Source organism: Vidua chalybeata, chromosome 10 (assembly GCF_026979565.1).
Source record: "Vidua chalybeata isolate OUT-0048 chromosome 10, bVidCha1 merged haplotype, whole genome shotgun sequence".
NCBI lineage: Eukaryota > Metazoa > Chordata > Aves > Passeriformes > Viduidae > Vidua > Vidua chalybeata.
The window spans coordinates 21610094-21636185 of record NC_071539.1 but is presented as its reverse complement, the minus strand read 5'-3'; the positions used below and the strand labels follow the sequence as shown (position 1 = coordinate 21636185).

Genomic DNA, 26092 nt, shown 5'->3' with positions numbered 1-26092 from the left:
CCCCACCACAGCTGATGGGATTGGCTCACATCCTTTCCCTTGTTTGTTTGTTTGTTTCAGGCGATTGAGGAATGGGTTTTGTAGGCACACAGTTTGTGGTGAGTGGGAGTGGGGCTGAGCCTCATCCCCAGTGGGCACAGCTGTGAGAAGCAGTGAGCAGCACTGACAGCAATGAGCCATGGGGTGCCCAGGGGCACTGACCAACCTCCAAAGGGAACAGAGGGCACACAGGGGCACTGCATGAACATGAGGGGATAAAAGGCTGGGCTGAAGAACAAGAAGGGCAGACACTTGAAGCCTTCTGAAATGACCTGATGTTACTCTGCATGGGTTGAAGCTTTCTGAAATTGTGTGGTGCTACTCTGTGTATTGTGGCTGTCTCAACTGTGACATGTGCTGTGACGGGGTTTTCCCTTTATCTCAGCAGTTTGACTTCCAGTCCAAAGTCCCAATCAGGCATCTTCAGGGAGGTTTCTTTGGTTGTAGCTTCTTTATACAGTTTTTGTTATAATGAGAAAAAAAAAAATTAAAATATTTGAGGCATGAACTGTTTCATTCTCTGACAGCAGATGTGATGAGCAGGGGCTGCTGGGGGATGGATGGTGCTAGAAAGGAGCAGCAGCCTGGTGGTGCTGATGGGGCCCAGGTGTGTGACAGGCTTGGCAAATGTGATGAAAAATCCCTTCCCTAACTGTCAAGCTTCCCTTATAGTACAAAAGTATATTAATTTTATGTCTATATATATAAAAATTAAACACTGTAATGTAAAGAAGCAGCGGAGTTTTACTGAAGATTTTGGTATTGTTCGGGCTGAAGTAAAACGAACAAAAGTACGGCCCAGCCTGGAGAGAAGGACTTTGCTTTTGGGAGGCTTAGAGCAGTCCCTGAGGGATAAAGAACAGCTTTTATCCCTGGGGTGACCGAGGTACCGCAGCATCCCGGGCTCTGAGACCCTCGCAGCCTCGTCTGGTGTCGCAGGTCAGTCACTGCAGCCAGAGGGACTCAAGGACACCTGGATCCATGGACAAGCAGCAACAGAGCAGCTTTGCCAAGTTTTCCTGTGACTGGAGATCTGTTAGTGTGGGTGTCAGTGCTCAGTGAATCTGTGCTGTACCTGAGCAGGTGATGGATGTAAGAACCTCCTAAAAAACCCCACCTGGGTGCCCTGATTTGGCTGAGACATCTCACACCCACGAATAAATATTTACACTTGTAATTCCAAGCTTTGCATCCCAACCTGGCACCTTGGTTGGCATGGCCCACATGTGAATTTTTGTTGAGGAAACTCAGGTCCTACTGCAGGCAAGAAAAGCCTTTTGGAGCTTCCTTCCTCCCGTGATGCTCTGTGCCCTGAATGAACTGGCTTCTCCTGTGCATTTGCCACTTAACTTGCATTTGCCACAACATTCAGTTAACAAACCCAGCGACCGATTTCCTTGGGAAATGTGCTCAGCAGCAAAGCTGGGCCAGGACAGCAGCCAAGGCAGTGGATGCTGCAGCACTGATTTGGCTGCTGTGGCTCAGCAGCAGCAACACACCGGGGAGCCTGGGCAGCTGCAGCTCTGAACGAGCTGAGGGTCCTGCAGCACCAGGCCCAGTCATCCCCATGGCTCTTGCTGGGGAAGAGAGCTGTGTCCAGAGAAGGAAACAGAGATGTGAAGGGTCTGGAGCACAAGCCTTAACAAGGAATGGTTGAGGGAGCTGGGAGGGGGCTTGGCCTGGAGAAAAGGAGGCTCAGGAGGGACCTTCTTGCTGTCCACAACTCCCTGACAGGAGGGGGCAACCAGGTGGGGATTGAGCTCTGCTCCCAGGGAACAAGGGGCAGGACAAGAGGAAATGGTGTCAAGCTGCATGAGGGGAGGTTTAAGCTGGATATTAAGGAAAAATTCTTCATTGAAAAGTTTGTCAAGCATTTGAATGGGCTGCTCAGGGCAGTGGTGGAGTCACCATCCCTGGAAGTAGTAAAAAAAAAGTGTGGATGTGGCACTTGAGGACATGGTTTAGTGGTGAACACAGTACTGGGTTGATGGTTGGACTCAATGATCTTAGAGAGCTTTTCCCAGCTTGATTCTGTGATTTTCTGATGGTAAAAGATCGTGGGGCAGTGCTGGGAGACAGGTGGGAAGAGAAATGCTGCTGGATCTCAAACACAGCTGCATCCTTCAGGTTTGGGGTGAAGCTGTGTGCCCCCCTCATGCTGCGCTGGGCTCAGGTGCTGGGGAGAAGCACTAAACCAACAAGCAGGGTGAAAATGAAACCACAGTGGTGTGCTCACCTCCCTTAGCTCACTTCCCAGCCCAAGGAGGTGAGTTCCACTGGTTTCTCTGAACCAGAGCAAACAGCTGAGCCACTTCTCTGGGAGAACAGATGCTGCTAATAAGGCAGTAAATAAATCCATGTGCAATGCTTTACAGTTGGGTTGTAATTACCTCTGCACTGCCAAAAGAGCCAACGCCAGAGCTGCACATTAATGACACATTAATGGGAGCGCTCATCCGCTCTCGGCTGGCTGGCTCCCCAGAGACCTGGGCTTTTATTTCATTTTTGCACATGCCAAAACCACCATGGTCCGGTGGGACTCGCCTGGAGCCAGCACTGGGGTGGTTCCCACTGCTCTTCCTAAAAGCCCTGCTAAAAACCAGCAAGGCTGAGAGCAATTCCCAGCAAGTTAACATCCATTTGCAGCAGCGGGAAGACAGGAGTGGGAGCATGGAGGACCGGCTGCGCTCCAGGGGCTGTGCCTGCACACACATCCCATGCCCCAGGTCACATTCAGCCATAGGGATGTTTGTGATCCAGGATGCTTTTTCCTGCCAAAGCACAGTGGAGTGCTGTGCCAGTGCTGTGGAGATGGGATCAGCCTCTCACTCCAAGCCTCTCTCAACCGTGACCCCTCTCCATCCTCCCAGAAGCCATCGTGGTGCTGCCTTGGCACTGCTGTGGGTACCACAGGCTGTCCCGTGTTCCCAAGGAGGAACCTCAGGGGGTCCATGATCTTCCCCTCTCCTCAGGGGTGAAGGCATTCCAATGGCCTGGCAAGGGAGGACACGTGCCTGGTCTGCCAGGGGGAGGTGATCCCTCCTGCCTCTTTCCTCCATGCCCCAAAGACATCCCTGTCTCTGAGCAGTTCCCATGAAGGATGCCTCCTTCCAAGGGATCTGTTACTGATATCCTGGGGCCTCCAACAGGAGGCTGCTGCTCAGGGGGAGGTGCTGGGAAATACCAAAGAGGCACCTCCTGCTTGCCAGGGTTTTCCCACCTACCCCTCCAAATCTCCATCTGTCTCCAGGGCAGAAGGCACTGTGAGGCTGTGGTCGCCCTGAGAAGCCTCACCCCATGCTTGGCTGCCCTGGCTGGGGCAGACACAGCCCCCAACACTCTTGACACCAGTGTTTGAGGGCTACTCCTGGGAAACAAGGTCTGCCAAGGCAGCTGGGAGGTGTGGGCAGAAGCTCAGTCCCAATGCCAGGAGTTCTGCAGCCACCTGGGTCATGGAAGGGGATGGAGCAGGGTGACAGTGAGGACTTGGCACCTTTTGGGATGCACAGCCACCACACAGCTCCTGGTGATGCCCCAAATGGGAAACAGCTCTGGGCTTCTGCAGAGGAGATGCCCTGAATAGGTCTGTCCTGGCTGGGGCCACTTCTCCCACAGGCAGTGCCCTTCAGCTGGTGGCTGTGCCAGGGCTGCCTCCTCCAGCTGTTGTGGGGTGAGGAAAGGAGGGTCTGCCCCAATAGCCATCTCAGTCTCTGTCCTCGCCCTGGCCCTCAGGAAAAGCAGACACTACTCCCTTAGGAATCTGCTGAGAGATCCAGGGGGCTCTCCCTTTCCTTTTCTCTTTCTGGGCTGCATCCCCACAGGAATAAGCAAAGCAGCACAGGAGCAACCAGGAATGGTCTCTATCTTCTATTTTCAACATCCACATTATTCCCTCTCCACCAGTTCTTCAGCCTTATCCCACCCTCTGCCCAAGTTCCCAAAGCTGTAGCCTTCCCTCTCCCACAGCTCCCACTGCCTCAGTCCTGCAGTAATGTGCAAACGGGCAGAAGAAACCAGGTGAGGCCCTTCTCAGCATCCTGGTTTTCAGTTCGGACGGGCCATGGAGGATCCACATCAAATCAGATCACGCGGGGGCGGTGCTGGTTGTCCCCTGCGGCCATCGCTTCATTTCCCCATGGCAGCCCCCATACAAGCCCATTTCTTCGCAGCTCCTCCATCTCTCTTCGGGGACGCTGGCGGGGCACAGGGCTCGGTGCCCTGTCCCCATCGGCGAGTCTTCGGCGCCGGCCACCTCCAGGAGCCGCGTCCTCCTGCGCCTCCTGCTGCTGCCGCTGCCGCCAGCGCAGCACGAAGGGATGGAGGCGGCGGGGGCGACGCGGGGCCACCCCGGCACGGTTGTCCAGCCCCTGCAGCAGGCGGATGGCCCCGATAGGCCCTTGGCAGATCGGGCAGGTGGCAGCGGCGTCGGGGGCAGCCTGGGGCTGGATGCAGGCGTGGCAGAACACGTGTCCGCAGGGCTCCACGGCAGCAGCGGGGCTCTGCAGGAAATCCACGCAGATGCGGCAGACCCTGACGGCTCGTGGCGCTGATGGCTCTCGCCTGACCTCTGCCATTGGTGCTCCCGGGCTTGGCTCCTCTCAGCTGCTGGCAGGACTCGAAGGCTTGGCTTACACTTGTGGCACTCAGAGGCTCCTCAGTCTCTGGCAGCACCCTGAGGGCCCTGAGTCACTGCTGTCATTCAGAGGCTCCTCAGACAGTGGTAGCACAGAGGCTCCTCAGACACTGGCAGCACTCGGAAGCTCCTCGGCTGCTCGTGGGTCACAGCCTGAGTGCTCTGGCTCTGCTCCACGCTGGTGGTTAAAGTTCCATAAGTGGTGTCATAGTGATCATGAGTGGTGACATCACAGAGCTCTGAGGGACACACCCAGGAGCTCCCCCATCCACAGAGACAGGTGCTGTGGCACAAAGCCCACCTGGCAGTGGCCTGCACACCTCCGTGCTTGCCCAGCTCCCTTCCAGGCGGTCCCTGCTGGGCTGGGGCTGTGCCACTGTTACACTCCCAGAGGGACTGGGGCTGGCAGGGACCTCCAGAGGTCATCTGGTCCAAGCCCCTGCTGAAGAGTCTCTGCTATAGGCCAGCAGTGATCAAAGTCCTTTGCGTCCCTCATTGCTGAGGGACTCCGTGACAGATCTCACAAAGGTTAAAGGCTGCATCCTGATTCCAGAGCTGGAAATTGAAAGCTGGAGATTGAGCCCTGCTGTTAGCAGTTTCTCTTGCTTGTTGGCTCACACCTGTCACCCAAACTCTTGTGATATTCTGAAGTCTGGCCCTGAGCTCCCACACTGCAGCAATTCCCTTCAAACTGCTGGACAGCACTGTTGGGATCAGGGCCTGTGACAGTTTCCTCTGTCCCAGAGCAAATGTAGGTTCTCCCTCTTGATATTTAAACCAAGTTTCATTGGACAGGCTCTGCAGTTCTCAGGGTCTTTCCCCGCAGGACAAATCCATTCCAGAACCTGTGGCTCCCCCAAAGTTCTCCAGGTTGTCCAGGAGGCTAGATCTCCACCCCAACACCTACTAATGAACAGGCAGCACAAAGCCCCTCCACCACCCTGCAGTCACACCAAAGACACAGCCATAAAAATAAAAGCTTTTTATTTATTTTTTTTTATATACCATTACAGAAACATCTGAGTAACATTCTCAACAGGAGGGGCAGGTCCAGGGCCCAAGGGACGAGCGCAGGCAGCCGGCTCCAGGGTCTGCCATGCCGTGCTCCTGAGCTGCTGCTGCTCTTGGTGCTTGATGTCCTTGCTCCTTGCCCTCAGCGAGGAGACCCGGCACTCCTGGTGTCAGGGTGTCACCTTCTTGTAGGTAATGTGTAAGTGCTGAGTCATGGGCTGCGTAGTCGTTGCCATTGAGACAGTTTGTTCGAGTTTCCCATCAGAATTGAGCCTGAATTTTCTGGTAATCTAAACCAGGGGTAGGAAAAGAAATAAGGAAATCATGCAACGAGTGTCCACAAGCGGAATCCCTTACCTGTGCTTTCTTCCCTTTGCCATCCACGTGCCTGCTGTCAATGCACCACCAAGGAAGGATATCCTCACTACAGCAGGCAAATAAAAGAGGAGTTTTCTCTCCTAAAGAAAGCAGCCCTCTCCACAATACCAGCTCCAAGCCCATTATCCATGGAAAAAGGCAGGTTCACAGAATCACAGAATTAACTAAGTTGGAAAAGACCTTTGAAACCATGAAGTCCAGCCTATGAGCTAATACCATCTTATTAACTAAACCGTGGCACTGAGTGCCACATCCAGGCTCTTCTTAAACACCTCCAGGGACAGTGACTGCACCACTTCCCTGGGCAGCCCATTCCAGTGCCTAATCACGCTTTCTGTGAAGAACTTATTCCTAATGTCCAGCCTAAACTTCCCCTGGTGCAGCTTAAGACTGTGTCCTCTTGTTCTGTCAGTGGTTGCCTGGGAGAACAACCCTTACCTGGCTACACCCTCCTTTCAGGGAGTTGCAGAGTGTTGAGGTCTCCCCTCAGCCTCCTTTTCTCCAGGCTAAACACCCCCAGCTTCCTCAGCCACTCCTCACAGGGTTTGTGTTCCAGACTCTTCACCAGCCTTGCTGCCCTTCTCTGCATGTGTTTGAGCATCTCAATGTCTTTCCCAAACTGAGGGGCCCAGAACTGGACACAGCACTTGAGGTGTGGCCTCACCAGTGCCAAGTACAGGGCAAGAATGACCTCCCTGCTCCTGCTGCCCTGTTCCTGATACAGGCCAGGATGCCATGGGCCTTCTTGGCTACCTGGGCACACTGCTGGCTTGTGTTCAGCTGCTGCTGACCAGTACCCCCAGGTCTCTTTCTGCCTGGGTACTGTCCAGTCACTCTGTCCCCAGCCTGTAGTGTTGCATGGGGTTGTTGTGCCCAAAGTGCAGGACCAGGCACTTGGACTTGTTAGATCTCATGTTTTTGGACTCAGCCCATCTGTCCAGCCTGTCCAGGTCCCTCTGCAGAGTCCTTCTACTCTCCAAGCAGCAGTGATTGACACTCCCAGCTTGTGTCATCTGCAAATCTGCTGATGGTGCACTCAATCCCCTTGTCCAGATCATCCATGATGATACTGAACAGGACTGGACCTAGCACAGAGCCCTGAGGGACACCACTGGTGACTGTCCCCAGCTGGATGCAGCACCACCCCCACTGCTCTCTGGCCTGGCCATCCAGCCAGTTCTGAACCCAGCAAAGGCTGCTCCTGTCTGTGGGGCTGGAGCTTTTCCAGGAGCATGTTGGGGGACACGGTGTCACAGGATTTGCTGTCCAGGTAGACAACAGCCATTCACCAGGTGGGTCACCTGGTGTTGTAAAAGGAGATCAGGTTGGTCAGGCAGGACTTGCCCCTCCTAAACCCACGCTGGCTGGGCTGAGCCCCTGGCTGTCCCTTGGGTGCTGTGTGAAGGCACTCAGGATGATCTGTTCCATAACCTCGCTGGGCACCGAGGTCAGGCTGACAGGTCTGGAGTTGCCCAGAGCCTCTTTATTGCCCTACTGGTGGACGGGGTCACACTGGCAGCCCCAGTCCTCTGGGACTTCTCTGGTGAGCCAGGACTCATGGTAAATGGTGGAGAGCAGCTTGGGGAGCTCATCCACCAGCTCACTCATCCCCCTAGGATGGATCCCATCTGGTCCCATATACCTGTGAGCATCTGAGTGGCTCAGCAGGTCACCAGCTGCTTCCTCCTGGATTACAGGGGGACTGTTGTGTTCCCTGTCCCTATCTATCCACCCTGGAGGCCAGCTGTCCCGAGGATGACCTGTCTCACTGTAGAAAACTGAGGCAAAGAAGGTGTTAAGTACCTCTGCCTTTTCCTTATTTTCAGTTACTACATTCCCCCTGCATCCAATAAAGAATGGAGGTTGTTCTTGCTCCTCCTCATCCATGAGTAGCAACAGAGGGAACCTTGCCATTAAATTTTGTTAAGCTGTGCTTTCACAAATTTGTATTAAATCTGCATTGGTAACACCTTTAAAGGTGATTTTTCAAGCAACCTAAACCACTCATGACACAGCCTGGTGCAGGAAATGGGCCTTCCTCCCTCAGTGACAGCTCAGCCAAGCCACAGCCACCCTGAATCACTTTTCACCATGAAAGCAACAATATGGTGAAGTTCTCAAAATGAGCAGCTACAGCAGCAGCACACATGCGCTTCTCAAAAACCTGTAGCCTCCCTGTTTCCACAATTTAAGCTGTTCTTGGTGAAGGAGAAAAGGCTCTGGGAGCTGGTTTCCTGACAACCCCTCTCATTCCACACCCTCCTTCACCAGCAAGGCCTCCCAGATACTCACTAGGACCAGTCCCTGGGCCTGAGCTTCCCACAGGTGTCAGATGAGCATGGACCTCCAGCCCAAGAGCTTCCTTCTTGCAGCCAAGGCCAGCCTTGGAGCCCTCAACTAGGAAGACATCTGCTGGCTTTCTGTGCTTTGCCCTCTCCTCCTGCCAGTCTATCTGCCCACAGTTCAGGCAGTGACCCAAAGAGGACAGTCCCTTTCATTTAAATGTCTGCAATCCAGAGCTCTGCCTCCCTGCTGACATCCACAGTATCTAGTGGCTTTACTTCTGCTGCAGGAAGGAGGCAATACAGCTGTTCCTGGGAAAGAGGAAACCCAACAATTGAAAACATGCATCCAAAGGCAGGGGAGTTGGGACTTCCCAAAGTTAGGACATTACCTGATTAGGCAAATCAAATTTTTGTCTACAACTGCACAAACTTGTGCTCTCTGTTGTCTAAGGGCCAGTTTTATAGCATACAAAAACCAGGCTGTGAGAGCTTGTTCAGCCTTGCTGTCTCTCAGCTGCTGCTCAGCCACAACAGCTTCAGATGTGACAGTGACACTTCCAGAGGTGACCTCAGGATGCCACAATGACTCCAGCAGTGCCACTGCACCCACAGCTGGCTGTACCCCTACCAGCTGTACCAACAACCCCCCACTACACACTCAAAAAAGTCAAACCCCCAAAAGCAGCCAACCAAAGGTGGAGCTGACAGCAAGTGCCAGTCCTACCCTGCAGCCACAGATGGGAAAAGAGCCCAGAGCAAGGTGTGAATGCTCTGAAAAGCGAGAGAGCAAGATCTGTAAGTGTTCCTGAAATATCCTCATGAGGCCCAATACTGACCATACCTTAAATGTGCATCCTCATACTGCAATCAATCCAGAAAACCAGCATTAATAACTAATCCCACTGCCATAAACTAGCCAAGACTTTCCTATTTTCTTCCCCAAGGACTTTCTTCTCCTGGCCATTCTTGAGACAGGATTCTGGTTTAGCTGGTCTGATCCAGCCTGTCAGTTTTATCATAATGATTCCTCTGGGCCTCGTAATGTATAAAATCTCTTCTGAAGGCTCTTACAGAAAGAATAAGCCAGGATGCCATGCAATACTTCCAAGAACTCCTGATGGCATTCTGTAATTAAAGCATGCTAATAACATATCCTCTCAACTAGACTCCTTCTGGGGCAAGCAGTACTATGTGAGTGGCTCACTCTGTGTGCACTCACCTGCTCTACATGGGGCTTCTTGGCAAAGGAGATCCTGGCTATGGAGTGAGAAGCTATAGACAGCTCTTGTCCATTCACCTCCCCTTCCTCCACCTCCACCAGACCTAGGGAAAAGCAAGGGCATACATATTTTTAGGCTACAAAGGTTATTTAAGCACGTCACAATTATTTTGACCTTTCAGTACTTAAAAGGACGCTTATAAAAAAGAGGAAGAGGGACTTTCTACAGATTCAGATAAGGACAGGGAAAAGGTTTTTCATCTGTAAGAGGAGAAATTTAGATCAGATATTAGGAAGAAATTCTTCCCTGTGTGGAAGATGAGGCCCTGGCATAGGTTGCCCAGAGAAGCTGTGGCTGCCCCATCCCTGGAAGTATTCAAAGTCTGGTTAGACAAGGCTTGGAATAACCTGGTCTGGTGGAAGGTGTCCCTGACCACGGCAGGGAGGTGGAATGAGATGGGCTTTAAGGTTCCTTTCAACCCAAACCATTCTATGCTCTATTAGGCTACTTAACAGACCAGCACTCCCTGTGGAGAATGGTTTTATTTGTCCTATTTTTTTTAATTAATTGAAAACTGCAGATCCACACAGCCTCAGACATGGAATGCTGCTCACAAAAATCCAGCTGGACTTATTCACACCGTGCAGGATGAGTGTCACAGCACAACTGGCACTGCTCCCTTCAGCATCTGTCATTTTAGATGCAAACTTAAGCATCAACTGGCGTTTAACACTTTCACTTATAATAACTGAGATGTGGTTCTCTCTCATTCAGACCCCATAAGGCAAGAAGTACCAAGGTGCTACACCAACACAGGGAGGCTCTCCTAGTTTACAAACCACTGTGGTTCAGCACCAAAGAGCAGCGATTCTGACAGGAAAAATTAAATAAATAAAACTGTGAGAGGTGCAAGAACTTTCTGAAAAAGTGATGAAATGGCCCAGCAGAGTAGGGACCTCTTCTTTTCCCCAGTGTGGGTATCAGGTGTGTACCTGTGTTCTGGGCACTGATGAAGGCCACCTTGTTAGTGTCAGGTTTGAGGCGGATGAATCCACATTCCCGGTGCATGGGCTTCCTGGTATCCGGGTGGAAGGCATTGAACCTGAGGGGAAATCAGAGCACAAATGCTGATGTGTTTTGCACTCAAAAGACATTTTTTTGCCAGGTTTCCTCTTATTTAATCACGTAAGTGCTTGCAGTACTCTTTGAAGAGTAAAAGTCTGACAACACTTCACAATTGAGAGATGTACACCTGGAAAAATACGGTTACTTTAGAGAGGCACAGCTATTTCTTAGAGCTGGAGTTAAGTCTTTAAGTTCAAGCTTTAGACTTTCCACAGTCCCTGGGTCTTTCTAAGAACTAGCTCAGAAACCCCTTAGAAACTCAGATGTTTCACAGATGCTGAAGCCACATGTCTCAAAAACTTCCTTTTCTCAAATAAATATCTGGAATTATTGTATCATCTTTATTTAGCTTTTTTCACCTGGAAAAGTTGTTTTTTCTGCATATTCCTTGCTGTAGGAAACAACAGAGCAGACATAAGTTCAGCTCAGACTCTTATTTATTCTCCAGGAGGCCTTAAGAACTGTAGGTTTGGTCACCCATAACATGGGTGATTATACTTATCAAAGGAGAAACAAACTTAAGTCAAGCAGCTTTCAGTGCTTGGAGCATTTAAGGGATACAGGGACTGTCTTTTAAGAGCCACTGCTCCAGGAGCCAGGAAAGCACAGGGTGTCTGTCCTCCAGGACTGCTACCTATTTTCCTGGTGCTTCCTAAAGCTCAACAGCTCAAAGCTGAGTAACTCCTTGGCACAAAGAAAAGAAGAGGGGCAAAAAGAAGGTGACTCAAATAAGCAACTGTTCACAAGCTGGGGAGGGAGATGCAGCCAGAGCAAGTCTGTCAGAACTTTGTTTTTTTTTGGAAATTGGACTAAAGCAGTCACAGGCTGAGCTGACAGCTCCATCACACTCCAGGAACACAGGGCATCTCTCACACGGCACTTCCATCTTGTAATTCTTCTTTTCTTGGTTTTCAAAGTGGTTTTCAAAGCAACCCACTTTCCAACTCACCCCTCCTGAAGGAACACTGGAGCAGTAGCCAACTTGTCACTTCCCTCCTTCTGGATTTCTTTTGTTTTCTCTTAGAACAACCACTTGAAGCCAAAGCAAGTAGTTAAGCTACCTGCCTCCTATCCCACATGGCTTGATAAACACTATTTTTTCTCAGATTTTCACAGTGGTGAAGGCTGAGGACCACGGCTTAAAATGGAGAGACTTGGTAGCCATGCCATAGCTCCCTCATTTATTCTAAGTGGGAATTTCACAAAGAATGCCAATTAATCGCAAGTTTTTGTTGGATTATGCCCTCTTCTGACTCAGAGATGGGGCAACTGCGAGGCATTTTAAAAACTTTTATTCCATTTTCAGTTTCATGTGAAGGGTGAGACAATACAGATGTTATAATTCAGGCTATCACAATCAGAAACTAACTATTTCTTAATTACAATATATTATAAGCATTTTCTTGGCCTATCAGCTTTTGCCACACTATGTTTCAAATGCCTTAAAGCTAATAATCTAAAATTACCCTTTGTGGGCCTCTGTAATTGGAATTTGTAATGCAAATTAATCACAAGTTTTCAAGAAAAATCAAAGTTAGACCATGCAGTCACATACATCATCTCGTTTGGAAGGTGAAAATCTATGGATTGGAAAAGAAACCCAACTAACAAATCACCCTGGAGCCATGCCTGCTCCAATCCAGCAGCTGCTGCCAACACAGGCAGACCCCTCGACTTACGAGAAGTTGAGCATGGGCTGTCCCACGTGAGAGATGTGCACTTCTTCCAGGTACTGGAAGGGCTTCATGGTAGGGAAGGTGCCGTCTCCTGGTGGGTCTGAGAGCCAGGTGCCCAGCATCCAGGACAGAGGTTCCATCACAGGGTTCAGCTGGGGAGTCTCTGTGGAGGAAAAGAAAGAAGGAAAAATGAAAACTCAGGGATCTGTGCTTTGCAGGTTGCTGTGAGCTGCCTCCAGCTGGCTGGAGGTGAACACAAAACACCTCAGAAACGGTTCAACATCACAGCAATGCTTTTCTTCAGAGCAGTGCCAGCTCCAAGGTGGGAGATGGGGAACAATGAACAGTCCTGGAAAGTGGGTCTGTTTCCAAACCAGCTCTTAGCCATACATAGAGCACTCTTGCATTTCTGACTCCTCTCTGTAGCTTGATCTGAAAGAAAAGCCCCCTCCCATCTACGTGCAGGGAAGAAGATGACTGAAACCTCAGCATAAAGAATAATCATTAAAGGATAATGAAACCTCTAATGCTCTGGGCTAATCTCTCTCAAACACTGAGTACATACCGTTCCTGTTTGTTTCAGAGGCTGAGGAAATGAGTCCTCATTTCAAAAGAAAACCAGGCTGTGTACATATTAAAGATCAAAGTTTGGCTATTATCTTTTTTAAGAGGTTAACAGTGGCCTGAACTTGTACAAAGAGACAAGCTAGGATCATTCAGAAGCTGTTCTACTAAGGCTCTGGACTAAGGCAAACATTTTAAAAATACTTGGGTGCCTGTAAGGCAAAGAGTAAACAGAAGAGAAAAATACTTCCCTTTGTCACTGCAGTTATGAAAAAGCAACCAAGGTCTGTTTCACAAAGTTAAAACTTCTTTAACAAATCATTTTACAAAGCCACAGAATAAGCTGAGCTGGAAAGAACCCACAAGGATCACCAAGTCCAACTCCTGACCCTGCAAAGGACCATCCCAAAGAGTCACACCATGTGCCTGAGAGCATTGTCCAAATGCTTCTTGAACTCTGTCAGACTTGGTGCTGTAGGAGAGTTTTGATAAACAGTTTTGCATTTTACTTTCAGAGGCTGTGATCTGAAAAAAATACATCAGGAAAATGGAGACAGACAATTTTAACCCACATGAAGAGCAGAGCAGATCCATTACTAACGTGTAAGTAGGGAAAGCAAAACATCACCCACGAGATGTTGGGAAAGATGGATTCCCACACAAACAGGGTGCCTGCTACTCTCAGTAGTCTGTCATGCAGAGAAATATGACTGAAGTAAGCTTAAAGCATGTCCTCTTCCCCCTCATGGGATAAATATTTCATACAGGCAAGGTGGGCGCTGCAGGGGGGTGCTTTCCACACCTAGTGAGATCAAGAATACAAGAACAAGCTGCCTGTCTGGCTGACAGACACAGACTCAATTGCAGGGAGAAATCACAACCTAAAAGAGTAAGGCTGTGGCCAAAATTTGCTTAACCAGTCTGAGTTCCACTATGCTCTTTATGAAATGTCAGGCTAAAAGACTGAGCAAGGAGGAAGGGCAGTCCACACCAGAAATGTCAAAGGAGAAGGAACAGCAGCTTTCCTGGGTAAGAGAGACCACTTGTGGTAGTCATTCTCCCACAGACAGCAGGATTGAAAAGTCAGCCTGTGTCAAAGTGCTGCTTTATCATGAAGTATTTTGCAAGGGAAGCAACATGAGGAAACATGAGAGCTCACAAGGAAATCAGTGATAAAGGTCTACAGCATCAGAGCCAGGATCTGTAGAATACCCTGTCAGACTGTGCAGTCCCCAGCAGCTTGCCCAGGACTTGGAAAGGGGTTCCCACAATCTGTACAGCAGTGTCAGTGTACTGGACAGTATTTCCTTGTACTCACCTTTCCAATTCCATGAGGGGAGCACACAGTTCTGTGGATAAGGAGCATACTGCTCCTCCCTCCAGCTGAGGTTTGCCTTTCACTCTCGGCTGCAGATCCTTCCAAGCTTTTTGCAGGCTCATCTCCCACGACGGAAGAGAAAAGCAAAGCTTTGGAAAAGCTGCAGGAGCCTGCAGCCTGGGCTGCTGCTGCCCTCTCCTGGGTCAGCATCTCAGGAGCAGGACAGTTTTTGTCACCACAGTGCTTTCATAGGGCACTTCCTTTTCTCCTGCTTGCACTTCAGAAAAAGCATCAAAACAACAGATGAAAGGAATGGCTGTAGCCATTCCCACTCTTTAGACTTGATTATAAACCAAGAGAAGCCAAGTGATCATTTCCAGCACCCCCAGCTTGACCCACTGCCTTGCTGTGCAGCGTCCAGCCTGGCTGGAGGTGCCTGACCTGGTGAGCTGGTCTCAATTCCAAAGAGCTGGAATTCCAGCCAGCTGAAAAGTGAAGGTGTAACCTCCTGAAGCCTTTGGCACTTGGGCAAACAACATGGCCAAGTGATCATTATTACTTTTCTAAACTACCTCGATGGCAGCAAAGCTGAAGAGTTCTTTAGTTCTCATGTGGCTTGGAAAAGTCAAGAGCAGCACAAGTGAATAAGGACCAGGGGCTCAGTGAAGTGCAGGTAAGTGCAGACATCCTGATCTCATCCCATGCTCTTCTTACCTTCAGTGCTGGTCTCTGACTGGTGGACTAAGAATTTTTTCCTTCCTGACTGAAAGGCTGGGTTGGAAGAGTGGAAAAGCAAGAGGGGAGGCAGACAGGACAGCGTCAGATTGAATCCATCAGGGAAAAAAAAACCCAGCCATTTGAAATGCAATTTGCTTTTTTATGACACAGTTGGAGCAGGTAAATGCAAGACTATTGTAGCAACAAGAAGTTCTATGCTGAGCTGGTCTGTTTCAAATTCAGTGTCAAGACACTGATGAAGGAGCCTGTATATCCCTTTTTAAAGGTCTAAACTCCTAGCACATCATTTTTACAAAAACCCCACTAAAGTGGCCTAAAAGGTAAGTGTGTATGATAGTATCAAGAATACAAATGACATCTGAGAATTTGCAGCACAAGAGACCCTGGTCTTGCATTCATATGCACAGCTCCTCTTTTTACCTACTAACAGGGAAGCTGTCTCTGCATCCTCTTCCTTAACAAGGACATTCCTGGAGTCACTTTCTCTACACTTTCTGGAAGCCATTAGGGACCCAGCATCTCCAAGACCTCATTCCTCTACAACCTGGTGAAGTGGAAGGTGTCCCTGCCCATGGCAGGGGCTTGGAACAAGATGAGCTTTAAGGTCCCTTCAACCCAAACTATCCTGTGGTTCTACAAGATCTCACATGACACTCATGAGTTGTAACAGTCTGGGAGACAAAACCACACACCCATAAGCAATTTGATCACCTTGATCCCTTTCCTTCAGGAAGCCACTCAGGCCACAAACCCCATACCCAGGCCCTGAGCACACAGGTCAGTTCCATTTCACCATCTGACCCCACTCCACCCCTCCAAACTCACAGGCAGACTGTACATCTTTTCAATTCCCAGAGAGTTTACAAGCCAAATCCCACCCTGCACTGGAACACAGTCAGCCTGGAACTGGCTGTCCAGGCTTTGCACCAGGAGATACTGAGTTCTCCCTGTGAGACAAACCAGACAGAGCAGCTGGACAGCCCCCTCAGGCCACGTCTACACAGCCAGTGTGGCTTTCAAGTGGGATTCCTGGCACAGAAAGCTAAGTTGGCACGAATTCCTACACAGCTTTATCAGTAAAGCCACAGTGAGTGGTCAGCTGGCACCTAACCCATTTCCTTGAGCTGGGGAACACTTCCTGCAGAAAACTTGGGGGGAAAAGCCAGTACAAACAACAACAACAACCAAACAAACAAAAAACCACCAAAAAACCCCAAAACAAAATCCCTGAGTCTTCAAAGTGTGGGGTCTGCAGCATCAACTGGGCAGCTCCCCGAAATTCTTCCTCCAGCACAGTTGCTCACTGGGTTTAAATCATCATAATCATCAAGATTCTGGTAATTAAGGAGCAGCCTCACTTGGCATATTCTGTCCATATTTAAGTACAGAAGGTGGCTTTATACTCTGCTGCTCTGCCCTGAGAGTTGCACCCCTTCAGGCACTTTGCTGATGCTCTCCCCAGCAAACCAGCAAAACATTCCTGGCACTGATGTGCTCTAGCTCCATCACAGAATATCCTTGAGTTGGAAGGGACTTGCCAGGATCAAGTCCAACTCCTGCCCTGCACCAGACACCCCAAGAATGACACCATGTGCTGGAGAGCATTGTCTGAACACTTCTTGAACTCAGGCAGGCTTAGTGCTGTGACCACTTCCTTGGGGAGCTATTCCAATGCCCAGCCATGCTCTGGGTGAAAAACCTTTTCCTGATACCTGAACTAAACCTCTCCAACTCAGCTTCATGCCATTTCCTCAAGTCCTGTCACTGATCATGAGAAGAGATCAGAAGAAGAGATCAGTACCTGCCACTCCACTCCCTTTGTGAGGACGTTGAGAGCACAGTGAGGTCTGACCTCAGTCTCCTCCAGCTTGAACAAACCAAGTGCCCTCAGCCACTCCTCACAAGGCCTCTCCAGACCCCTCCCCATCTTCGTGGCCTCCTTTGGACACTCTCCAATACCTTAATGTCTTTTTTATACTCTGGTGCCACAACCTGTCCCCAGGCCTCGAGATGAGGCTGCCCCAGCACAGAGCCAAGCAGGACAATCCCCTCCCTGGCCCATCTGGCAATGCTGGGCCTGATGCCCCCAGGACCAAGGATGTCCCTCCTGGCTGCCAGGACACTGCTGACTCATATTGAACTTGCCATGAACCCCCAGGTCCATAGCAACTTGTCCTTGTCAAACCCCACACAGCTGGTGATGGTCTATCTCTGATTTGTCGAGGTCTCTCCCTTGCTGTCATGCTCTTGAGGGGGGTGACAGCTCCTCCCAGCTTGGTGATGGCTGTGAACTCACTAAGTATTCCTTCAAGTCCTGAGTCCAAGTTGTTAATGAGGATGTTGAAGAGAGCAGGGCTGAGGATGGAGACCTGTGGAACCCCACCAGTGATCAGTGCCAGCCTGGTGTCACCCCAGTCACTGTCACCTGCTGTGCCTGACCCATGAGCCAGCTCCTTACACGTTGTGTAACACAGTTAGCCAGCTGTGGGCTGGGCATTTTATCCAGAAGGATCCTGTAAGAAACAGTACCAAAAGCTTTGCTGAAGTCCAAAAGGATTCCACCTCCCAAGTTTCCTGGATCAACCAGGCGGGTTATCCCCTCATAGAAGGAAATCAGATTTGACAAGCAGGAACTTTCCCCTAAGGCTGTGCTGGCTGTGACTGATGCCTCCATTGTTCTCTAGGTGTTTTTCAGTACATCCCAGAAAAATCTTTTCCATGATTTTACCAGGCACTGAATTTGGACTGACAGGTCTCTTGTCGCTGGAGTTCTTTTTAAAAATGGAGACAACACGTGCCAGCTTCCAGTCAGCCTCTGTGGATTCCCAAGAGTGCTCAAAAACCAATCATCAAGAGAGGCATTGCAATGACATCAGCAGCTCCTTGAGGATTCTTGGATGAATCCCATCAGACTCCACAGATTTGTAGGGATCCAGCTGGAACAACAGATCCTGCACAACTTCTAGGTCAATAGGGAGCTGATCATTCTCAGAGTCATAGTCCTCCAGCTTGTGGCATGAGATCCATCATGCATGTTGAAGACAGAGGCAAAGAAAGCATTAAACACCTTTGCCTTGTCCCTGTCCCTGTTTGTGAGGTGACCATCCTCATCCTGGAACAGGCCAATGTTATTTCTAAACTGCCTTTTGCCATTTATATATTTGAAAAAATATATTTTTATTGCTCTGCAGTTCTGGCAGCTTCAACTCCAATGGAGCTTTGCCTGTATGAATTTTCTCCCAACAGTGGGAAGCAGCATCTCTATGTTCTTCCCACATCACCCGACCTTGCTTCCACTGGGGACACACCTTCCTTTTCCATCTTATTTCCAAGAGAAATCCCTGGTCAGCCAAGCCAGCCTTCTGCCTCACCTGCTTTACTTCTGACATTTAGGAAGTGTTGTTCCTGTGCCCTTAGGAGATAATGTTTAAAAGTGACCAGCGCTGACAGACCTCAGAACCTGCAAAAAATTTCCCAGGGGACCTTAGTCACTAATTCCCTGAGCAGCCTGAGGTCTGCTCTCCTCATGGCCAGAGCTAAGGTTTTTCAGGTACTTTTCCTCCTGTCACCAAAGATTTTAAACTCAATGGTCACTGTGACCAAGTTGGCTCCAATGTTCACTTTGCTCATGAGATCCTCTCTGATAATAAGCAGGAGATCAAGATCATCCTTCCAAGTCAGCTCCCTGAGGACCTGTTCCATAAAGTTGTCATGCAGGTGTTTTAGGAGCCTTCTGGCCCGGGCTGTACCAGCTGTGAGATGCTCCCACTTAATTTCTGGCAGGCTAAAGTCCCCTGGGGCAGTTGACTTGGAATCCTCCCTTAGTTCCTTAAGGAATAATTTGTCAGTGTCATTGGCCTGGCTGGGAGGTCCAGAGTAGACTCCCACAGTGAAATGGCATTATTTGTTTGCCCCTTGAGTCTTACCCAAAGGCTCTCAACTGTGCCACTGCCAATTGTGAGCTCCAGACACTCCAACCCTTCTGTAACAGGGTGTCACCCCTCTGCCTCTCCTGCCCTGCTTATCCCTCCAGCAGAGCCTTGAACTGTCCACCAGGGCACTCCAGTCAAAGGGAAAACTCCCACTAGGTTTCACTTATCCCAGTGATGTCAGATCTCAGACTGGGCCAAAGCCTCCAGCTCCTCACTGCTCCCTCCTGCTGGGTGTATTAATGCAGAGACATTTCTGGTGTGGTACACTGTAACCAGCAGCTGGTGAAGCAGATTGAGGGATCCCATTAGTGCTCCTTTCCTCAAGTTTAGGCACTCCAGCCCATTGCTCTTCCCTGGTGACCCTGGCTTTGTCCCGTTCTCCTTTCCAAGCTAGTTTAAGGCCCTAATAACAAACCCTACCAGCTGTGCCTGCTAGAACTCTTTCTCCCCCGAGAAAGATGCATCCCACCAGGTGTCAGCAGATCAGCTGTTGAACAGATCATCCCATCTCTGCTCCAAAAGCTGGAAATGGGGTTATAGTCACAAATGTTCATGCTACAGACTCAGAAATTAATTTCATAGCCAAGTGCCAAGGTGGTAATGCTCCAGTGCCTGTAGTCATTGCCAGAGTTCTGCTTTACAAAACACAGAGAAAATATTTTTTAAATTATACTCCATTATGAGAAACCAAATACCCTACCTGAGCTCATCCTGACTTTCTCTTGAGTTTTCCTTAGTTTGCTGTGTCATTGCTTCCTAGCTGCAAGCTGGGTTTTTGTTGTGAGTCATTGCAGACTCATTGCAAAATTAAATGCTTAATGCACAAAGTCTATAGACTATTAGGCAAGAAACAAAACAAAACAAAAAACAAACAAACAAACAAAAAAAAAACCACAAAAAACACCTGGAAAGAACAAGACCATCCCACTGAAAACAAAAAAAAAACCCCAAACAACAGCAGTGCAAAAAGTCTTGTCTCCTCCCTTCCAACTGTCTTTCACTCTAAGGGGGAGGTCAAAGAGCCACCTCCCTCAACCAAGTCCCAAAGCTGGCGTGCCTGCACCCTGCTTGCTCCCATGCTGAGCACAAAACAGTTCACCTCCCACCCAAGTGTTCAGGCCACGGTGAAATCTCTCAAGATACCTTCTGCCATGGATTCAGCCCCTGTACACACATATTCCTACTCCTAATCTCACTCTCAGTTTACTTTATAGCTCTCTTGTTCCTTGCAATGCCCACCCTATGGACCAGTTTTCTACCATTCCCATCCCAGACAGGGCACAAAAAAAAAAAAATCACAAGCACCACCTGCTGTCTCAGAATAAAAGCAGTTTTCTCCCAAAATCTAGCTCCAAGTTAACATGCAACTGCCAGGCTAGCAGTGCCTGCCCTGGTGGAGGCAATTTTCCTGACAGCACATCTCTGTGACCCGTTAGACACATTTCACTTTCAAGCTGAACTGGACACCAGCCCATTGGTGGTCCAGTCCTTCTCAAAAAGGTGAAAGCACAGCACCTCCAACCATGCACAACCCCACTTCTCACTGCCCCTCAGGAACAGGATTTTGCTTTTCCTTTTCTGCAACACGAATGAAATCTGTTGCTACCACGATGGGCAACACCACATCAGGCCCCACAGACCAGGTCTGAGGACTCCAACTCAGCACAAAACCATGCATTCAGTGCTCAGTCCTTCTGCCTGCCCCGAAGTTCCAAGTTCGACAACTATGACTCATTTGCATGTAAAAAGTACTGTAAATGACCCCATTTCTACACTGGCTTTGCACAGATATTCAAAGACAAATCCAAGCCAGATTTCCCACGGATTCCTAGCAGAGTTCTAACCATTTTTCACATGAACTCATTTTGCAAACTCTCCTGCCTTTAATATGACCTTCATGAAAACAGACATGCAGCATGGAAGAGGCTCCTCATATCCCCAAGCAGCTGAATTCTAACAGCTTTACCTCTGATGGACACAGAAACTCGAACCCCATGGAATCCTACCTGTGTTTGGTCCATGCCCAGCCATATTCGCAGATAATTTTGCTATTTGCTCTACCTGCAGCCCCCCCGCCCCCAGCAAGCGCTCTGCGCAGGGTGGTAAGATGGCTATGAGGGAAGTGAGCTCATGTTTGGGTAAGACACTGATCCTGCTGCCTGCTGGGAGATGTAGTTTTACAGCCAGACCAAACTGGGGCACGGCAAGAAGAGGTGATGGTGTGCACGGAGCTGCTGGGATCTCCTGTCTGAGTGAGCACAGCTGATACAGCAGAGCTGTGAAACCTTCGAGCAGAACAAGATGGTCAGACAGTGCTTGGGTAGCAGAGGACAGTGCTGCCAGGACACCCATGACTTCCCCAGGATACATTCCTGGTTGTTTGCTGGCTCTCCCTCATTTCTCCCAGTGCATGCTGCCATCCTCCAGAAGCCACATGTAACCCTGTCCTGCCTGGCACACCGTGCCTAACCGCGCTCGTCCGCCAGCAGCACTCCTCAGCCTTGGGTCCGTGGACCTTGTGAAGCAGAAGGAAACATTTTCCTACCAAACAAATGCCTGAATTCAAAGTTTAAATGGAAAAGGCCATCATGGCAGCTGTGCTGTGCTGAAGACAGCCTGGGGCTTCTCCTAAACCAGTCAATGCCCCTGGTAAGACAGCTTGGGAAACACCACTCAAGAACATCGTGATAGCTGGAGTTGGGAGCCACTTTTCCAGCCTGAGTCACCCAGCCTCAAGCGTGGCTGGCAGGCAGTGCTGTGCAGCAGTCCTGCAGAAACCTGCTCTTCCCAGCCAGCTGCAGCTTGGATACAGCCAGCAGAAATTTATTTGTCTCATTAGGGGAAAGTATGTGAGAACTAGCACCCAAATGAAGTCCTGCTGAGTGGGTGTGGGCCTAAAGTTCATGTTTTGTGCTCAGGATTCTGTGGAAACAGCTGAACGTGAGGGATGCAGACAGGTAACAACCTGCACGGTCAGTCCAGTCAGGTACTTATACTCAAGGAACTGCCTTTAGCAGAAAAAGATATGCAGGCTCAGGTTCACAGCTAAAACCATCACCTCAACCACGCATCAGATGAGCTGGGACAACTGAGACAGGGCTGCTAACGAAGACTATTATTAACCTAATGTGTTACCTGACTGTATTTTTATGAATATGAAAAGCCTTTCTTAACTCAGCTTTGTATTACAGTAAAACTCGGTGTCTGGGCATGAAACAGACTCTGCCTGGCAGCAGCTGGCTGCACTTCATCAGCTATTTTCACTGCCATAAACTAGTACTATGAGCACACAAAAAAAGAGTCCAAAACAGAAAAATCAGTCAGTCACCAACCAACCCTTTAAAAAAGTTCCCAGCCAAAGGGTTCCGTATAAACTTGCCATCAAGCCAAGCTACAATTGCCAAAATGGTTCATTTTCACACACTGATCTCCAGTTTTGTTGATAAAAGATGGCAGAATGGGTAATGAATTTGTCAATTCATTAAGAAAAATTATGTTTTCCCTTATAAAGTAGAGCATGTAACTCATATATTAATAATATCTTCTACAAGAACATAAAATTTTCACTTCTCAAAGACATATGTATAAAAACACTAATCTTGGGAAAAAGGAGAAAAATCATAGTGCTTAACAGAATTAAAAAAAAAAAATCCTTAAAGATACTCTTTCTGCAATTAGTATCTCAGTGAAGATATTCCAACAAAGGCAGACGACTTTTTAAATCTATATATAAATAAATATTTGATATACATACATATATATATATATGAATGAATGACAACTATGGAACACTAAAATTACATTTAGTTATTTTCATTAGTTTGACACCTAAACAATACAAAAACACAGACCAGAAGGTACAAACAAGACTATGCTGATTTCCCAGGGGAAATCTTTTCCCCCCTCTACCCAAATAAGTGTGTTTTCCCATACTTTGAAAAATTAGATACATATGGGAAAAGTAGTGCTGGGTGTTGACCTTCATGAATTTTAGAGTCTCCTTTCCTCTTCCAGTGAGGGAGCTGGCCATGCTGCAACAGCCTGGAGAATGTGCCTGTCTGTGCCAGCATCACCTTTCTGACTGCCCAACAGCTCCAGAAGAAGCCATGAAGTTTTTCTCCTAAGGGAAAGGTGAGAATTACCCAACACTCCACAGGTGACTTCTCCAAGCAAGCCCCACATCACAAAATCTTTCCAACCAATTTTTTCAGCAGCCACACACACACACCACCATTAGATGGTCCTAAACTCCTGCCCTGAAATGCACCTTGCAACCAGTCACTGTGCACACATTGTACATTAAAAGACACTTTTTTTTTTTTCAAGAAGAGTTATGGCCCAATTTGACTTCTAGGCAACAAACTTTTTACATGACCTGCATCACGACACTGTCATATTTGATACCTCCCACCTCACTTATATTTCCTGTATCCTCAGTACTGAGGGCAGTATATGAAATCCAATATCAAAACTATTTCTTATGCCACTGAAGACAATAACAGCTTTCCCAGATACCTGCTGCTAGGACAGCTCATTAACACACCAGAAAAAAAACACAGGCATGCACCAAAGGAAGAAGGAAAATCCTAACAAGAGCCACTGCATCACAAACAAAATAATCCATAAATAAAAGAAAATAAATTCATCAAGTCACCTGCAACACCACAACCTAAATTCCCATTCCACATCCTGGAAAGGTTAGGGATGTAAAAATTAACTCGTGTGCCCACTGAGTGAATTCTTTAACCTGCATCCATTGGTTTTACACAAGCTGCTACTTCTCCTTCCCGGAGTGTCCCTTTCTCATACCTTTTCCCCATCATACCTTCACAGCCTCCAACTTAAACGGCCCCTAAGAAAACAGGGAATTCCACATCAGTGCAGCACCCCTGGGAATACTGACCACAGTCCTGGGATATCAGGCTGTTCAAGTAAGGGAAACTGTTCCGCTTCATCTCGTTCAGCTTCTCCTTCAGCTTCCTGACTTGGCTGTCAGAGCGGCTGATCCTCTGCCTCAGGAGCTTCAGCTCTCCGTTCTTCTTCTCCACCTGCTCCCGCAAGCAGCACACCTGGCTCTTGCTCTGCCGGGAGGAGAAGCAGTACGAGTGCAAGGAGTCGATGAGCTTGCAGGCCCCCGAGGCCGACATGATCACCTCGTTGATGGACATGGGGTTGGCGTCCGTGTCACCCTTCCGCCCCACCACGGCCTCGGTGGCGGGCCGAGGGGTCAGGTCTGCCGGGGACGCCGACAGCCCCTGGGAGGGTTTCTGGGGGGTGGCGGTGAGGGATGACGTCGGGGACACTTCTGCGACGGCCTTGTCGTGTCCCAAGAGGTGGCTGCTGCAGCTCGGTTCCACGTCTCTCTTTGGCCTTTTCCTTTCTAGCTGCTCTTTGGGGAGAGACGGCCTCTCCCTGGCGTGCTTGGAGGAAAAGCTGTACGAGTGGAGGGAGCCGATGAACTTGCAAGCACCAGAGGCAGGAGGGGTGAAGTCGTCCACCGACACGCCGCTCCTGTCGGCCACCCAGCTCCCCGCCCGGCCGCCCCTGGCGCAGTCCTTCACAGGAGACCTCTCAGGCTTTACCTGCGCTCCAGGCTTCGCACCCAAATGATCCCCTAACGTCCTTCTCCGAGGGCCGTCCAGCTGGCTGTGGAGGGCCTGTTCCTCCTTGGACATCGATCCTATTTCCTCTTTCAGACCGGCCTCCTCCATCTCTGTCGTCCCTTGCATCACCATGAAGTCCTGGCCAGGAGATGGGGCCCTGTGCGCTACCTCACCGCCTCCTTCCTGCGGGGCCTCCCCATCCCGCACCAGCACCTGCCTGGCTATTTTCCTTCGGCTCCTGACATAATCCAGCTTGTCGTGTTTCTTCTCCACCAGCTGGAATATGGTGGGGACAGCAGTGGGCTTCAGCAACCGGTGATGGTCTTCCAGCCGCTTGAAGAAACTGTCTTTGGTGAAGTGCTCGCTGCAAAGAAAGGAATACTTGGTGGGAGTCCAGTTGTCTCTCTGAACAGCTTTCAGCCACTGAATCAAGCGCTTCGAATCCTTCAGAGGGAATCTAAAAAAGGAACAGAGAAAACCCACAAAAAAATAAGCTACATTTTGGAAATCAGAAGGGTTGTTGCTTTAAGAATTACAGAACCACAGAATCATAGAGCTGATGAGGTTGGAAAGGATCTTTAAGGTGACCAAGTCCCAGGTGGTGGCTAGGTTTAGAAGATTTTGGGGAAAGTTGTGTTTTGTTCAGTTACACTCATTTACTAATTAAATTACACTCATTTGAGAATTATTTCACTTTGGGCTGAAATATTTGATATTCATTCGCTGCATCAACAGCTCCACTTCACAACAAGCGTAGGACTAAAAGGTGCTGTTTCCATTTTCATCAGCAATCAATCCATTATTCCACTCACCAGCCCCACGAGGAACAGCCTGTCCATAAGGAAGGGGGATGTGACCACCACCAAAACACCCAGCTCAGCCAGCACGCTGCCCAGCGTAACCCGGCTGCTGCTTACCCCGGCTGTGTTTAATAACATTTAATTAAGTGTCGAAATGCCTGCAGTGGAAGAAAGCCCCTGAGCAGGGCAACCACGCTGCGTTTCCAATGGGACTCCCGAGACAGGGACTTTTCCCGGGGACTCACGGCCGGCAGCATCCCCAGCGAGGCATGAGGCGGAGCTCGGGCCGCGGGGGGCACAGACCGGGGGAGGGTCGGGGTGACAGGCCGGGGAGGGCCCGGGCCCCGTGGCGAGGGGCGCTCCGGCTGCCCGGCCGGGGCTGGAGGAGCCGGGAGCCCCGAGCCGGGCTCCCCTGAGGGAAACAAAGGGCAGTCGCTGCCGTGGGGGCCCGGAGAGGGGAGCGGGACCGGGGCGCGGGCGGCCCGGCCGCGGCACTTGCGGCGGGCCGGGCGGGCCGCCCTTACCTGTGGAAGGAGACGGCGCCGTGGCGCGCCTTGCCCTGCCGGTTAGAGCAGTTGGCGGCGGCGCAGCAGATCACCATCTCCGACCGCCGCCGCCCTCGGCCGGCCGGGCCCGCCCCGGCCCCCGCCCCGGCCCCGGCCCCGGCCCCGCCGCGCCGCCGTACGGCAAGATGGCGGAGCCGGGTCACCCCGGCGCCCCTCGCCGGTGGGGAAGGGGTTTCTGTACGGCACAACATGGCGGCCGCCACA

General features: G+C 49.8%; 1 protein-coding gene across 4 annotated transcripts; it reads right to left on the bottom strand.

Annotated features, from left to right (window-relative positions):
- Positions 1–5639: 5639 nt before the first annotated feature.
- Positions 5640–25981, bottom strand: THAP4 (THAP domain containing 4). Of its 4 annotated transcripts, none has more exons than XM_053952022.1 (6): positions 25847–25973; positions 23823–24979; positions 12371–12530; positions 10559–10668; positions 9566–9669; positions 5640–5973 (listed from the first exon to the last, which is right to left on the bottom strand). In XM_053952022.1, the coding sequence occupies exons 1-6, from the start codon at positions 25921–25923 to the stop codon at positions 5854–5856; spliced, it is 1728 nt and encodes a 575-aa protein (XP_053807997.1). In that variant the 5' UTR covers positions 25924–25973; the 3' UTR covers positions 5640–5853. The 4 variants fall into 4 exon arrangements, with proteins under 4 accessions (XP_053807997.1, XP_053807998.1, XP_053808000.1 ...); XM_053952023.1 differs by lacking the exon at positions 25847–25973 and adding an exon at positions 25568–25660; XM_053952025.1 differs by lacking the exons at positions 23823–24979; positions 25847–25973 and adding an exon at positions 20926–21507.
- Between the last annotated feature and the right edge of the window lie 111 nt (positions 25982–26092).

Excerpts from the sequence above, each read along its gene's own strand:
- THAP4 (XM_053952022.1), bottom strand. The coding sequence starts at position 25,923 with ATGGTGATCTGCTGCGCCGCCGCCAACTGCTCTAACCGGCAGGGCAAG. Across the intron at positions 9,670-10,558 it reads CATCAGTGCCCAGAACACAG|GTCTGGTGGAGGTGGAGGAA; the intron begins GTACACACCTGA and ends GCTTTTCCCTAG. Across the intron at positions 5,974-9,565 it reads AGAAGCCCCATGTAGAGCAG|ATTACCAGAAAATTCAGGCT; the intron begins GTGAGTGCACAC and ends CCCCTGGTTTAG.